At 39.6% G+C, this 16,773-nt stretch overlaps 1 protein-coding gene across 1 annotated transcript; it reads right to left on the bottom strand.

Annotated features, from left to right (window-relative positions):
* Nucleotides 1-14,437: 14,437 nt before the first annotated feature.
* On the bottom strand, nucleotides 14,438-14,936 carry LOC120287005 (pathogenesis-related protein STH-2-like). Its single transcript, XM_039299635.1, has 2 exons — nucleotides 14,755-14,936; nucleotides 14,438-14,639 (listed from the first exon to the last, which is right to left on the bottom strand). Exons 1-2 carry the CDS (start codon nucleotides 14,934-14,936, stop codon nucleotides 14,438-14,440), a joined length of 384 nt encoding a protein of 127 aa, XP_039155569.1.
* Between the last annotated feature and the right edge of the window lie 1,837 nt (nucleotides 14,937-16,773).

The raw sequence follows: 16,773 nt of genomic DNA, 5'->3' as shown, positions 1-16,773 counted from the left end.
TTTCATCCTATCTCTTTTCAATTTTGACTTTCTCCACTTTTGCTGCTAACAAAAGGGGAGAACGTGCAGATTTAAACCTTAATTTGATTCCGTTAACTTTTGCTTGTTTGATTTGTTTCAAATACTTATATTCTGCAGAACTTAACTTTTGTGGAACCTTTGTGGTGATGACTTTAGATGTGGATGGGTATGGATGTTTAAATCTTGGTGTTTGAATTTCAATATTAACTTGTTTTTTGTGATTGTAGAATCGATACTATCCAAATCCTTATCTATTTGTTTCTTTTGATTCTTAGGGGAATCCAACCAATAGGCTGTCAGCGTGGAGAGTGGACATAAACTTGATATAAGCCGAACTACTATAAATTCTGTGTTCTTATTCTTTTCCATGAACTCATTTATTTTGTTCATAGTTCTATTTAACTGCTAAAATCTGAACCCGCTCAAAGTTTGTTGTTCTTCAGACTTAGTTTTTAAAGCGAAATACTTCTACTGTTTCTTGCGAAAAATTGTCTTCACACCTATTCACCTCCTCTAGGTGTTCATACTAGCACTTACAATATGTGTGTGTGTGTGTGTGTGTGTCAACTCAGTATCAATTCCACATTACATTGAATTATCCTCCTTTAACGTGTAGAACATCATGAAGTATGCTATCGGGAATACATTCCATGTGAGTTTCAGTAGTATATTCCACGAGCCTTACCTTTTAGTATCAGCACTAACCAAGCAAATTCTTCATCCCGGCCTCTAATGTTTTTGTTATATAGCCCTGCAGATTCGGCTAATGGCTCCATATGTACTTTGGAAATTAACACTAACGAATAAATTGTTATATGGTTGTCATTGACACTGGAAGAAGTACACCTCAAGTGCCAAAATTTGGCACGGATGGACACTTAAGTGCCAAAAGTTAAGAATGTGACACTTAAGTGTCAAAATTAGAGCAAAATTGATCACTTAAATGCCACTTCGTCTAAAATCCGGCCAAAATGCGACGTGGTGATTACGGCGAAATAAGTGTAAAACGACGTCGTTTTGGTGCGGCGTGGTAAAAAAAAATATATATATAAAAATAATAAAATTAAATTTAAAACTAAATTTATTTAAAACACTTAAAAATTAAAAAAATTAAAAAATTAAAATTAATTTAAAAAAACAAAAACAAAAAAGAGGGCCGGCGACCTAGCCGACCCTCCCCCTCTCGTCGGCCCTTCTAGCGGTGGCGGCGAGGGCTCGACCCTTCAACCGCGCCTTTTTTTTTTTAAAAAATAATATATATTTTTACTTTATTTTGAAATGTTTTAAATAAATTTAGTTTTAAATTTAATTTAATTAATTTTTATATTAAATTTTACCATGTTAGCACCAAAATGATATCGTTTTTGTATTGTTTAGTCATGTCGTGTGCAAAACAACGTTGTTTTGCATTTATTTTGCCAGAAAATCTCAACGTCGGCATTTTACTTAAGTAATCAATTTTGCTCTGATTTTGATACTTAAGTGTCACTTTCCTAACTTTTTTACACTTAAGTGTCTATTCGTGCCAAGTTTTGGCATTTGGGGTGTACTTTCCCATTGACACTAGTAGCCCTTCTCTTGATTCTGTCATAAGTTTGCAGTTTGCCAAAATAGCCAACCAAGTGATAAATCCAAATTTAGGCACAGTTGGTCTCACCAAACTAGTCTAAGCTTTAAAACTATGGTCTCCTTCCATAGTTTTCGTGATTATTGCAACATTCCTTTTGAAAATGAGTTATTTTTGAAAAGACGGTTATCTATTCTTTCAAACAAGCACTTATTTTTTGAAAAGGCATTTTCTATTTTTCCTTTTACGTTCCATATGCCTCTTTTCGATTGCTTTATATATTGATCGTCTTCCTCACAAACCCTAAAAAGTACGTAACTTCGCTTTTACTTTTACTCTAGTTTAATCTTCAAAGTTCTCACATTTTTCGCGAATTGAGTTTGGAATCTCTCAAAGATCGTGAGAATGGCGTCCCAAAGAAAGTCTTCAAGGATCGCGAACAGAGGGGACCACAACACATGCATGAGGTCCTACACATTTTGACCTCACTAAGGAAGAATAATCCCCACAGTAGTAGATCTCACAACATTCTCAACCGCGTCAATCTCCTCAAGCTAGACCTCAAGGTAGTGATCATAGAGTGGAGGAAGAAATCATTGAAGGCGTGAACCCGTAAGATCTCATAAGCCTTTTATCTTTAAGCTTTACTCGCCTTGAAGAGGGAAGCACTCGCTTGAAATATATTGATGAACTTTTGAAAGAGAAAGGGTATTGAAATGAAACCCAATTTTTGCGAACAATGGAACGATTGAAAATTGCTCTTGGGGTCGGCAAATCGAGCATTTGAATATTTCTAGTGATCCACATGTTGGAGGTCTTAGTCACGATGGGAATGATGATAACAAAATGTACACTCATTTCAAGCCTAGAATGGGTGTTGGGGCAAATATTCAAAGCAAAATGACAGATTTGTTTCGCTTGAGGAACACAAGCAACTTTACTCCAAGTTACTAAAGAGGGGTGATCAATCCGAGAAGTGTAGACTTTGATTTTCTTGATTCTTTGAATGTGAAGCTGTGAGAGAAATTCACTCAACTTCAGCTTGAGCAATTTTGTTCTGAGACGACAGAGGCATATCCAGAACTCATTGCTTACTCTATTCTAATCTAAGTTTCTTGGATGCGAATAGATTTTCGTTAGTGTTCGAGACTGTGGCATCGTTGACATTAGGTGTGCAAAATACCCGGGAACCGCCTGCACCGCCGGAACCGGACCGAACCGCCGGAACCGGCGGTTCTCGAGGGAACCGGTGGGAACCGGTCCGGTTCCCGGTTCCGTGGGCGGATCCACCCGCCCGCCCACCCCGACCGACCGGCACTTTAATATTAAAAAAAAAACTAAAAGAAAGAAACCCTAAGTTCGCGTCTCGTCTCTTCCTCTGCGGTTTCATCATCTTCGATCTCTCTCTCTCTCTCTCTTTCTCTTCCTCAATCTCTTCTCTCGTCCTCGATTCCCCCCTTGCGTCGACGCCGCCGCGCCGCTCCTCCTCCGCCGCTGTCCACCCCCTCGGTCGCACCCACCCCACGCCCGCTGCTCCTCTACCTCGCTGTCCGTCCCCTTGTTTTCTCTCGTTCTTTCGCTCCCGCCTCGAGGCTCGCGCAGTTCGCTTTTCCTCTCGGTCGCTCGCTAATTCCCCGCAGCGTTTCTCTTCTGCTTGCTTGCTTGCTACCTCGCTCGCTGTTGTTTTGCGCTTCTTTAGTTGAACTTGCATCTCGCTTTCGAATCCTCCTTCTCACGCATATTGATGGAAAAAACCCTAGCCCTCTCAAAACTCCCCCGCGGCCTTCCCTCTTGCACTCGGCCTTCCCTTTCCCCTCGTTGTTTTTGCATTTCGTTAGGCACTTCTATGATTGCGTTGAATTTTCTGGCTTTTTTTTTCTTCTCTTTGGCGCTAAATAGTTTTGGCTTGATCGTTCAATGATTAGTGAGATAGTCCGGCCAATTGGTACGACTTTAAGAGATTCATCGTTTTCTTGGCTAGGTTGGAACTGAAACCATCACTTACTTTTCGAATCAAGATTTGTACATCACATGACATTTGGTCATTATATACTGTTGTTGCTATTTGGAATTTGGTCACATTTGCTTTTAGTAATCGGTGTTTGCTAGTGTTAGTATGTTTTTGGCTTGGATTCTTGTTATTGCAGATTAAATGAAGAAATGAAGGGCATGGAAAGTCTAGCGACACAATTGTATCCTTGACTAGATGGAAAGTCTTTATCGTTGTTTGTTTGTCTTGAACACATTTTTGTCCTGTGAACTTAGAAATTTATCGAAAAGCATCATTTTACTCTACAAACGAGCGATGCCCATTCGTTGGAAAGTAAAAGCCACACGGTTTCATTTTTTTTTTTCCCCGCTTGAATTAAAGGTTTGTGCTATCATTTGTGTTTCCTTGACATTGCTTTAAAAATTTCGAGGAGGAATGTTGATGCTTTAGATTCTCTTTGTCAACAAGCTTGTCCAGCCTTCCATGACATCGGATAAGCCGTCAATGCTGTTTCCTACTTAAAGATCTCTTCTTATGAGAGTCCTAGTCTTGCCAACATGATACTTGAAATGTCTGGAGTGAGAGAAAGATGATCACCTCACTTGTAAGATTCACTTTTGCCATTCTTTTGCATCTCTTGCCATTAGTTGTATATTATCCTCCCGACTTTGGATCGGTCTGTTATAATGTCCATCGGGCAATGTAAGTATGATTTCACATATGCTATGGAAAACCCGTTGCTAAATCATTCATCGAAGATGTTTAACTAGGGAGCTAAACTTTTGGCTTGCTTTGATGATGCTTTATGCAATTGAGAATTGAGATCAATTATGTCATCTCTTTTGATGTTGGGTTTTCCTTAGCTTAAAATTTTCATCTCATTGTTAGTGAGACCGATCCATGCAACAAAACGGATGGATCCCCGGTTCTATTTGGAACCGGTCCTTATGGCGGTTCCGGTTCTAGTCCGAAACCGCCCGCCGGACCTTGCACACCCCTAGTTGACATAGACACACGGATGTGATTGAGTAGAGCAAGGGCATTCCAATCGATTAGTGTGTCCGTTGGTCGTGCGACGATGGAGCTTGTTTGGAATGGAATGGCTGAAGGAAGAATTTTGTACTTGAGGATGAATGCCTCTAACATTTTGCTTCACAAGATCGTGATCAATTGCGTCAGACCCAAGTCAACCTCGAAGACCGACATCTCTAACTCGAAGCAAAGCTGATGTATGCCATCAACGTTGGTAAGAAGTTCTTCTGTCTCACACAATCATGTTTCACATGTATAGAACGATGGTGAAAGACAGAGGGCAACTTCCGTACTCAATGCTTGTTACAGCTTCAGACGTTTCGATATTCAGCCTCCCAGATTCTATATTTGATCGTGTGATCAAATGGTGGTGGACTGAAATGGTTTCCGAAATGTGCCGAAGAGCTGACAAATTTTTGGAGCGATTGAAGGAGAAAACCTACTAAGACTCACCAAGTTCCTTCAAATGCAAAATGGAAAGGGAATGAGCCCATGACAGCTCCATCCAAGAAAAGAAGAGCACTTGTCCTGGAGGATGAAGATGATGAGGACGATATTACCATTTCCGCTCTTGCAATGAAAAATCTACAAAGTGTTGTTCCAGAGATTGAGGAGAAAGAGGATCAAGACAGAGACGAAGAAGAGGAAAGGAGTGGAGAGTGAGAAACAATGCAAAAGATGCGTAGGAGGAAAGGATTGCGAAGAAGAAGAAGACAAAGGTGACCAAGAGGAAAAGAGCATGAAGAGTACTTCTCACCTTTGAGGGCATTGAAACAGTGGGGTTGCTTGAGAAAAAGAGGTACATCTTCAATTGTTGTTACTAGTGAAGGTGTTAGTCATTCACCTGCAGTGTCCGCACAACATCTATGCCTCTCAATCCCTCGAGAAAGGTCATGAGGTTTCATCGCAAAATCTGAGTGATCATGCTAGCTTGCCATCATCTACCAATACTCCTATTGATCGTGCAAAAGCTAGCACTTGACTGATAATTCAAGAGACTTTCGCAGGTACTTGATGTTCTTATGGAGATGCGAGGCCAAATTTATGCCAGGATGCGAAGTTCGGAACTTGCGCATGCAGTCAAGCCTCTTCAATTTCCTTACATGATCAAATTCATGCCCTTGCTCTTCAAGTTCAAGTAAATGCCAAGGATGAAGATGTGGCTCAACTAAAGGAGGATTTGAAAAGTTGGAAGGGATTGTCAAGTCAATGCGAGATTTCCAGCTTATTTGCGTTCCTAGGCAATCATAATTTCATTATCTTTTTCTTTACCTTTTTAATGCGACAAAAAGGGGGAGAGATGCGTATTTGAGATTTAACTCTTGACTTTTTGATTGACTTTACTTTTGTTTGGTTGTTTGGTTGTGATGGATTTTGATTTGGATTGTTTGATCGTTTGTTTATTTTAAGCACTATTGGTATTTCATGGCAAAGATAGTAAGTATTTACGGAGTCTAACTTATTTCCAGATGCAGATTTAATGCTGTCTTTACTAAGTTAATTATTTTTGTGAGATATCCATGTTTGCTTGAGTATTGTTTTGAGGTCAAAGATATCCAAATCTACATGAAAGTTTTGTCACCATAAAAGGGGAGATTGTCAGAGAAAACTCTCATTGCGTGTTTTGAAGCGACAAAACGTTTCTACCGTCTAGTCCGAAAACTTGCATTCTTTAGTCAAAGTCGAAGATCGCTGCATCACCGGATTCAAGATTCAAAGTCTATCCTCATTGACAGGTTTCTAGACCGTCGAAGAAGACTTATATTAACTAGGTATTTCAGGATTTGATTATATCGATCAAGAAGATCTCTCGGCTGGATATAGCATCTTGGAATCTATTATTTGTTTTGATTTCATTGGGTAATTTAGATTCGTTGATTGACAAAGCATACTTGAAAGTTTCTACTTATGGAAACTTAGATCCCGATTGTATGGGCGAGCATGATTGATGGGCTATCGTCATATTCCTTAAATAACTCAAGATCTTCCTAATTGATTAGTCCAACGGGTAGATTGGAAGAGCTCCTTTGGTAAGTGCCAACGGGTATGAATGCATGGCGGAGTATATAAGGAAGACGTTCCATTTATTCAAGTGTGTGCGATAGAAGAATTCCAAAGTCCGAAACTTCTTGTTCTTTGTCAATTCAATTGTTGAGCGAAAACTTGTACTCAAAAGAGTGTTTATACTTCATGAGATCTTGAGGAAGTGTAGTAGAGTCTCTACACTTGTGGAATCAATGAAGAGTTATAACGTAACAACTCTTTTGATTTTTAGTGAAATCCAGCCGGTGGGTCAGTCAAGACGAAGAGTGGACTTAAGCTTGGATTAATAACCACTATAAACCTTGTGTTCTTATTATCTTCCCTAAGCTCTTTTACTTTGATCGTAAATCTATTTGATTATTAGAGTCTAATTTCCTTTTCATAATCTATTCCTAAACAAAGTTGGTTTAAAAGAAAAATTAAATACTTTACTCACAAAATTTATTTTCGCACCTATTTAGCCCCTCTAGGTGCTGTACTAGCTTTCACAAGAGACACTTATGTCAAGTTCTAAGGTGGACAAGGATGAAAAAAGGGAAGAAAGTAGATCGTAAGCTCTCATTACTTTATTACATTTAGACTTGACATTTTGTTTAGTATTTGCATCCGTGCTAGATTTCGGCCTCCGATCCAGAGAATTTCATTTAAGTGTTGCAAAATGCATCATTAAATATGGCGACTTCTCCAAAGTTGGGTCTGGTATTAAAAGAAGGAGACTTTACTCTTATTAGATATTCAGACGCTGATTTAGAAGGTTGTAAGTGGATAGAAAGAGCACTTTCGGAACTGTCAATTGTTGGGAAATATGCTGGTATCTTGGTTTTCAAGGAAGTAGAGTATTGTAGCTCTATCAACAATGTATAAAATATGTGGCTCTGGAAACTATTGTTTCAAATTCTGTGGATAAGACAATAGCTAAGAGACTTTGGAATTGAAGAATCATGTGACCGAGATCAAATGTGACAACACCAGTGTTATTAATCTCACCAAGAACCCAATTCTTCATTCAAGGGCAAAGTATATAGAGATTCGACACCATTTTATAAGAGATCATGTCCAAATGGGGAGATTATGATTCAGTTCATTGATTCAAAGAATCGGTTGATGTGACATATTTACTGAAGCCTCTAGAGAAAATCTATTTGAGTATGTTCGCATCAAATTGAATATTATTTATCTCCTGAGTAAAGTCTCGGTTGGCTAGACTCGGAATTTTCGCACGCTACTTCGTATGAGAATATCTAGAGTCCAAGTATTTTATTTTTGGAATAAAAAGGTATGTTTAACCAATTGTTGCTTGCCTATTTTATTTTTAGAAATTATCTTTTTCAAAATTTTGAATTTTTTGGCAGTTTTTATTTTATTTCGAAAAGAAGTTTTCTTTTTCCTTATGACGGTTTGATTATCTCTTTTCTTTGTGACCTTTCATCTTCTTTATATACCCTCTTGTATTTTCTTTCAAGCACTTCATTCCAAACCCTAAAATATAGACTCTCTACTCATCTCTACACTCTTGTCTCTACTCTAAAGTTTGTTCCAAGTTTCCATCTTTTCACCCGAACCTATCGAGAAATCCTCCTAGCCTGCAAGTATGTCTTACCAAAGGAAATCATCCCGCATTGCCAGGGGCTCGGAATGTGCTCGAAGGCTAGACACATTTCGATCTTACGGAAGACTCTCCTTAAACATCTCCATAGCGTAACCCGAAGGACACTTTGCAGAATCCTGCTCGTGAATCATTGGAAGAGGAAGTTGAGCAAGATGTTGAACTCTTCTCCACCTTGACTCCTTAGGTTCTCGTACAAGTTTTATGATTGTTTGAAAATGGTGGTTCGCCAATGTCCTTTATTACCGATTTTCTTAGAGAACACGGTTACAAGAATGAAACTGTTTCTGAGAACGATGGAATGTTTAGAATTGCAAAGAAAGACACATGAAACTTTCCTTAACTTTCTGTCGATCCTAAATTTAGCTCTTTCAATTACTGAAAGTAAAGACGATGATAAGATAATGTATTCGAATTTTCAGTTGAGGATGGGTATTGCCGATGAAATGCTTGGTGATGGAACAAAGCTTTTCCGTTCTAAGGATCACAAAAGGGTTTACACCCAAATGCCAAAAAGAGGGTGATGAACCCTCGATCAACGACTTTGAATTTTAGACTCGATCAAGGTGAATGGAGAAAATTAGCTTTCCTTCAACTTGAAAACTTTGTCTCGAGACAATTGTTGCCTATCCGGAGTTGACTGCATTTTTCTATTCGAATCAGTCTTTTCTTGACCACAATTGTTTCAAAGTTTTATTGAACCAAAGGAGATACAGAGAGAGAGAGAGAGAGAGAGAGAGGAGATGAAGAACATTTGAGCAAAGAGAAGAAGGAAGAGAAAGACAGAAGAAACAGAAAAGAAAGCTAAGAAGAAGTTGCAGAAGAAGAAGGTCAAGATGACTCCTATGAAGCAACAATTGCAATATCCTTATCCGAGGATTCATAAGCAACTAGGAGTGTAAGTAGGAGAAAGACAACAAAAAGAATATCACTTTCGTGCTAAAATCGAGAAATAACAAGAAGAAGTTTTCAATCTCCACATGTAGGCACAGAACAAGGGAGCTCATGAAAACAAGTACTTCTCATTTTGCAAGTGATGATATAAGTGATCTCCAAGACCCAAAAGAAGTCTATGCTTCTCATTTTCCTAAAGCTAACATTGGAGAATCCACTCCAAGTCTTGGAAGTAGACCGCTTGATGCTCATCTCTCAACACTCCATGAATAGAACATGTTGAGGCTAGTGCGCAAACAAACTAATGTAGACTTTCAAAGGCTGCCTGCTTTTACGGAGATAAAAGCACAAAGAATATGGTATGATTGAGATCCGTAAGATTCAGTCTCGCATTGCAATCTATTCTTGATTATCTCAATGAGAAGGTACATCTTTAAACTTACAAGTTCAAGCTTTACATCGCAAGTTTGGATGCATTGCCAAGATTGAAGAAGAAGATAAGAGAAGTGAAGGGAGACAAAGCAAGCTGGAGGAGACAATTCAGTCAATGGGGATTTCCAGCTCGTTCGAATTCCAAGACAAACTTGATTTCATCCTATCTCTTTTCAATTTTGACTTTCTCCACTTTTGCTGCTAACAAAAAGGGGAGAACGTGCTGATTTAAACCTTAATTTGATTCCGTTAACTTTTGCATGTTTGACTGTTTCAAATACTTATATTCTGCAAACTTAACTTTTGTGGAACCTTTGTGGTGATGACTTTAGATGTGGATGGATATGGATGTTTAAATATTGGTGTTTGAATTTCAATATTAACTTGTTTTCTGTGGTTGTAGAATCGATACTATCCAAATCCTTATATATTTGTTTCTTTTGATACTTAGTGGAATCTAGCCAATGACTGTCGGCGTGGGAGTGGACATAAACTTGATATAAACCAAACCACTGTAAATTCTGTGTTCTTATTTTTTTTCAATGAACTCTTATTTGTAAAGTGTGTGTGTGTGTGTCCCATTATATCATTCATTTGGGAGTGGCTAGAGATTTGCGCATTGAGCTTTTGCAATTTGTGTGTGTGTGTGTGTGTCCCATTATGTCATTCATTTGGGAGGCTAGAGATTTGCGCATTGAGAGCTCTTCGCAATTGTGTGTGTGTGTCCCATTATATCATTCATTTGGGAGTGGCTAGAGATATGCATTGAGAGCTCTTTGCAATTGTGTGTGTCCCATTATATCATTCATTTGGGAGTGGCTAGAGATTTGCGCATTGAAAGCTCTTCGCAATTGGCCACTACTTGTTCGCACCTCCTAAGAGAGGCACAGCTTGTCAAACAACAGAGAGCCAACTATAGAAATTACAAAGCCAAATGGACAAGTCTCAGCACCGAATTACGTAACTAGACAGCACATTAAAGGCAAAAGGATTCCTCCATCTAGCACACATCAGCTCACTATCAATTCCAGCAGCTCAGTATCAATTCCACATTACACTGAAATATCCTCCTTTAACGTGTAGAACATCATGAAGTATGCTATCGGGAATACATTCCGTGTGAGTTTCAGTAGTATTTTCCACTAGCCTTACCTTTAGTATCAGCACTAACCAAGCAAATTCTTCATGCCAGCCTCTAATGTTTCTGTTATATCGCCCTGCAGATTCAGCTAATGGCTCCATATATACTTTGAAATTAACACTAACAAATAAATTGTTATATGGTTGTCATTTATTTGGAAGATTAATTGTCGTTAAAACTTGGCATTAAAGAGATACTTGCCCAAAGTTAGAAAGTGACACTTAAGGTTGGGAATTGCAAAATTGATCACTTATGCCACTGCCAAAATCTAGCCAAATGCCACGTGGCGATTTTCCAGCGAAATAAGTGTAAACGACATCATTTTGATGACGATGTGGGGACAATACAAACGACGTCGTTTTGTTAAGCCGACATGGCAAAAATAATATAAAAATAATAAATTTAAATTTAAAACTAAATTTATTTAAAACATTTAAAAAATTTAAAATTTTAAAAATTAAAATTAATTTTAAAACAAAACAAAAAGAGGGCCGGCGACCCCGCCGATCCTCCCTCATCGCCGACCCTTCCAAAGAATGGGGGCAAGGGCTCACTTCTCACCGTTCCGCTCTTTTTTTTTTTTAAATAATATATATTTTTACTTTATTTTTAAATTTTTAAATAAATTTAGTTTTAAATTTAATTTAATTAATTTTATATTAATTTTTTACTATGTTAAGATTAAACGATATCGCTTGTATTGTTTAGTCATGCTTGTAAAAACGACTCTGTTTGCATTTACTTCACCAGAAATCGCAACGTCTGCATATTTCGGCGAATAAGACTTAAGTAATCAATTTTGCTCTGATTTTGGCACGGTATGTCACTTTCCACCTTGAGACTTAAGTTCTTCGTGCCAAGTTTTAACACTCGGGGTGTATTTTTCCCATTAACACTAGTAGCCCTTCATCATAAGTAGACCCGTTAACGGGTGGGTTGGCCAAATGGTTCGACCCAAATCGACCCATTTAACCCGTTTATGACCCGTTTATTGCAATGCAAAAATTTTGACCCATACCTGACCCGACCCATACCGTCCACACCAACTTAATTAACTAAACTTAATTTATTATATATATTTAAAAAATGGTATTACTAAAATAATTTTATAAAATACAAATTTAATGGAAATTTTTATAATTTTTAAAATAATTATTTAAAAAATGAATTTTAATTATTTTTATTTTTTTAAAATAAAATATAATTATTTTTATTTTTTAAATATAAATCTTTTCTTTTTCTTCTTTTTTTTTTGGCGCTGCCGCTATGACAACGGGCTTCACGTCACAAAGCGAGCCTCGACTCAGCTTCTCGGCGAATCTAGAGGATATATATAATAATATGATTGAGCAAATTATGTAAGATTCTCACAAGGGTTCCAACGTAAAAAGTGAAACCGCCTCATCTCTCTTACTATCTTTTCCAATTAGCAGCGATCATCAAATTCATCCTTACCTTCACTTAGAACTTTCGGCCCTTATGAGGAACCGCACAACTCTATTCGCAGATCACACCTTGCCGCAAAATTGACCCCGGCTCTCCGTAACTCACAAAGTTGGTCACCACCAAAGCAGAGATGAATCCGCCCGTAAGGGAAATAAAATAGTATCAACCAGAGTACATGGCTCTCCAAATCACAAAATGACTAGACAAAAGTATATTTTGATCCACACAGCCCTAGCAACAAATGGTTTTATCTCTGTTTTGAACGCAGACATCAATGCAGAGAAGAAGTATTGATATAAACATGATCTTGTCCTTCTTCGTGCGTACGGTTGATGAAGAATCCTTTCGCCGCCTCCATACAAACAGCGGAATGTAACCAAACGAAGCATTGAGAGTATGGCCACAAAGAGTTCCTCCATCTTCAAGTCCTAGAATTAAAACACACAAGGAGACCGAGACTATGAGACATATCAGATAATGCAAACAAAAACACTGGTACTTGTAATCATCATCCGATTACAGAATTCCCCCAAAAAGTCCATTCGTTTATCACATAAGAAAACACAATCTGCTCTAACACCGCATTTTCGGACACCCTTCCAAGTTCGCAGGAAAACACACATCAACCCGGCACAGAACAAATCACTTCCACCACGAATCGACTCAAGCAAATCTTTCACCACTTTTGTAGACGAATTGGCGACACTACATCCGGCTCGATCAAACACAAATGCCGGACCATCCCGCCCGCACGTGCGCTATCGATTATATAAAACAGCAAGCCCGAACTTGAAATGAAACCACGACTGCGTGTTGAGACGGAGTACTGAACCGAGCGACTCCATCCTCCGGCATGATGATCCGCGAGCCGTTTCACGCGCAGCAGACGAGTGCTGCTTTTAGGGTTTGCAGATTCTGGATTCGAGTGTCGAATGAAGATGCCGATTGACGTAAGCCGCGAAGGTCGAGATGGGCAGCGACAAGGTGACGATGGCGGTGGCAAGGCGACGATGGGTGGCTGGCGGCGGCCAGGCGACCTATGGCTATGCGGCAAGCTACACAGGCGATGGAGGTGGCAGCGAATTGAAGCCAAGAGGGGGTCGTGGTCGTAGAATCGCCAATCGTGGGCGTGGCCTTCAGGGGTTACTGCCACTGGGCTTATTTTGATGGGTTGGTAAATGGGCATATAGTAGACCTACTTAAGACTCCAGTCCCTTATTTTTAAAACCCACGTAGTACTTTGAAAAAGACCGACGAAAATTCAATTCATTTAAGATAACTTCTGGATAAATGGGTTTTCACCCATTAACACCTCTAGTCATAAGTTTGTAGTTTGCCAAAATAGCCAACCAAGTGATAATCCAAATTAGGCGCAGTTGGTCTCACCAAACTAGTCTAAGCTATAAAACTATGGTCTCCCTAATTTTGACTGACTTCCAAGCTTCTTTGAGAGCGCTTCTGTCGTTTGTAGAGCTCGTAAAGATCACCTGGTCATTTTCATCAGCGTGAATGGCAACCAGACACTTTGACTTACAAGTGGCCAGAACCAATCCTTGTCTTGAATCACATAAGAAACCTGGATACGAGCATCAAGGGCAGCACCATACCTATCTTTCCACAGGATGCTTCTGGAGGAGTCCATGATCATGCCACCAGTTGCCTTTTGCTCACGCTGATGATGGGCCTAGCCTTAGCATGTTTCTCTCATTATTCTGCTGTCCATGTAAGAGACACTTGCCGGTGCTAGTTCCACTGCTGACCTCTTAGCAGCACATGCTTCCCATGTATTAATACGAATGCGAGTTTCAAAATTTCTCGTCATGTTCTTAATCATCATATTTGTTTATATCAGGCGAATGATATTTGACAGCGTTACTTCAAGAGCATCCAAGGGCTAACTATGTTTTTAGTTTTATGTTCTCAAGCATTCATTTGGGGGAATTCGCTTGGCATTTTTAGATTGGAGCACCCGAAATCTGGTAATAGCCAAGTTTCAATGTTGTTCCACGAATCTGTAATCAGACTTGCTATCCACCTCAAAATTAGAGACCTTTCAGGTTCAGCAGTAAAAATTCACTAAAATCTCTCACGAGGTCAATTTACAATGTTAAAGCTTTTTGCTCCTTTTCTTTCTGCCAAGTTTACATTCAAGAGCTAATGACTGAGAAGGTCTCAATGAGAGCAAAACTAGGTGTGCAGTAGGATTCGCCAATAAGTAGGCCTCAACGGCCCTGTACAACTCCATCGCTGTCTCCTACCGTGCCTCTATCCATCTCTGAACTTGATGTCTCGGTCTGAACAATAGTAGCTCGACATCCTACAGATGGACCCACCATTGCCATCATCGACAAACTCCATCTCATACACCACAGACTTCAGGTCGTCACTGAGTATGTCCCCTTTCTGATCAAAGTATACTTGCAACGGAAGGTCCGCGTCCAGCTCATCGATCCGATGCTTCGCATATCTAAGCAAGCTTTCTAAATAACAAGGCAGTGAAACCCCTTTTATTCCAAGGAAGATATGGGAATCGACAAAGGATGGAGATAATTAGAAAGGGAGGGAGAAATTTGAGGGCAGACCTGAGAGAAGTCGGTTTGCTTGACACTGCCAACGCTCCATCACCTTGAATCAGGTCAATTCTCTTGATGTACTGAGGCATGAGCTTAGGGAACAGCACGTGTGAATCGAGCATCAAAGCTTTGAAGAGTCGGTCCGGAGCAACTGGCGATTCTAGCTCTTGCGCAAAAGTGACCACACCCATCTTCTCAAATATGTACCACAGAGAGAGAGAGAGAGAGAGGAGGGAGGGTGGGGGCGGCGGGGTGGGGTGTGGAGAGTGATGAGGAATGGTCTGGTAATAATTTATAGGACCGAAGCCTTGAGGAGAGGATCAGGAGTTTTTGTTTGGACTTGCATCGAGCTGGCCTCAACCAGTTTGGAGAGTGAGGACTCTTAGGCTAATCCCAAGTTGACTTATCCATAGAAGTGCCTGGGGAGGCTCCTCATCAGTCCACTGTTCTGGCGGCTGCCTTCCTCTTTTTACAAGTAGGACCTGTTTTCCTTTGTTGTCGGCTGATCATAAAATCTTCTCGATTCCTCCGTGTGAGCTGTTCCATCATGATGAGATGGGCCATCCTTTACGGACCAATCACTTACGTACGCAAGCACGTACCATGGGATGATTTTGGTTTCTTCGAGGGGATTTGAATTACAAAATTGTAAAAAATAGAGAAGAAGAGTAAGATCTTTCTCTTATCATGGTGCTCTCAACTGCATGCCGAGTATGGAATTGACTTCGGAGAAAACAATGAGACATACAAATCAAGATCTCACTAATCGAGGGTTTGAATATAGTATTTGTATGATATTTCTCCACGTAAATGAAGAATGGCCCTATAATGGGATCCTGATAGCGACGAGGATATAAGTTCTAGATGCAAGAGGAGTCAAATTCAACACATTTTGAGAAATACCAACCATCTAAATTGTCTTTCCTCATCACGTTGTCTTCTTGCCCAAGGTCCCAGTCAACGTTCCCATGCTGACGGCTTGAAATGGCACTGATTTCGTTCTAAGTAATGGATAAAACTCCAGCGTCTGGCACTAATTTAATCGTTTGATTGTTAACCGCCTAGTTTTTAAACATCGAGACCAAGGAACTGTAACTTCACAATCTAATTAATGGCAGCAACCAACTGAAGGAAATGCCCTGGCTATTTCATTTCGTATTAGAGTGCCAAAGTTTTGGTTCTAAGAATAAAACACTGGCACGGTTGCTCTGTTATACTATAAGATGAAAATTTTACATCAAAACAGGGGAAAGAAAAGGAAAGGCATGCGATCAATAAATTCTTCTTTTCAACATCACTCTCTCCATCTCCCTCCATGTTCGAAGAAACGAAACAATTAGATAAGAAATGGCGTTGTTACAAAGAATTTACTTTCTATTACCGGGCTTCCGCTTCCCATCGATGGCAGGCTGCTGGTTTCCATTCTGATATAGAGGAAGGCCGGCCGCATTTGATGGCTTCCGAGGTGGCCAAGGGCCACACTAGAACTTAAGTTCCTGCTGAACCGGCCAAGGAAGATGTTTTTAGACGGAAGAAGCTCATTGGCTAATGAGTTTTGTGCCATAAATTCCAGTGACTTAATCAAATGAAAGATTAACATTTTCTTTTCTTGCATTGGTTCTGTGCATTCGACCGAGGCAATTACTCGCTGCCACATCACTAACGCCCCTAGCTGCAGGCCTACATTATAGAAGTACTATTTTGTGACTACTTTTGGGCTAGATTTTGTGATTGCACGTACGGTATGGTATATATATTTCTTAAATGTGTTCCTATATTATTTAGCAAAGACGTAACAACATGTAACAACACGTTGGCTGTTCACACTTTTTACTGATTGGTGTGGCCTCCCACTGCCATGGGTGCTCGGTGCAAATTAGAACTTGATGCTCTCTTTATCTAGGTAGACTATATTCCCAATTTCATGCCAAATGGGTTAAATTACAAAGAAAAAGATCACCGATAGTTGGTTCCAAGAACCTAATGATAAATTGTGTATTAAACCCAACATAAATGCCCAAATGGCAT

This window comes from Eucalyptus grandis, chromosome 8 (genome assembly GCF_016545825.1).
Source record: "Eucalyptus grandis isolate ANBG69807.140 chromosome 8, ASM1654582v1, whole genome shotgun sequence".
In the NCBI taxonomy this organism is placed as follows: Eukaryota; Viridiplantae; Streptophyta; class Magnoliopsida; order Myrtales; family Myrtaceae; genus Eucalyptus; species Eucalyptus grandis.
Note: the sequence above shows the minus strand (reverse complement) of the source record. Positions and strands in the feature narration are given on the sequence as shown.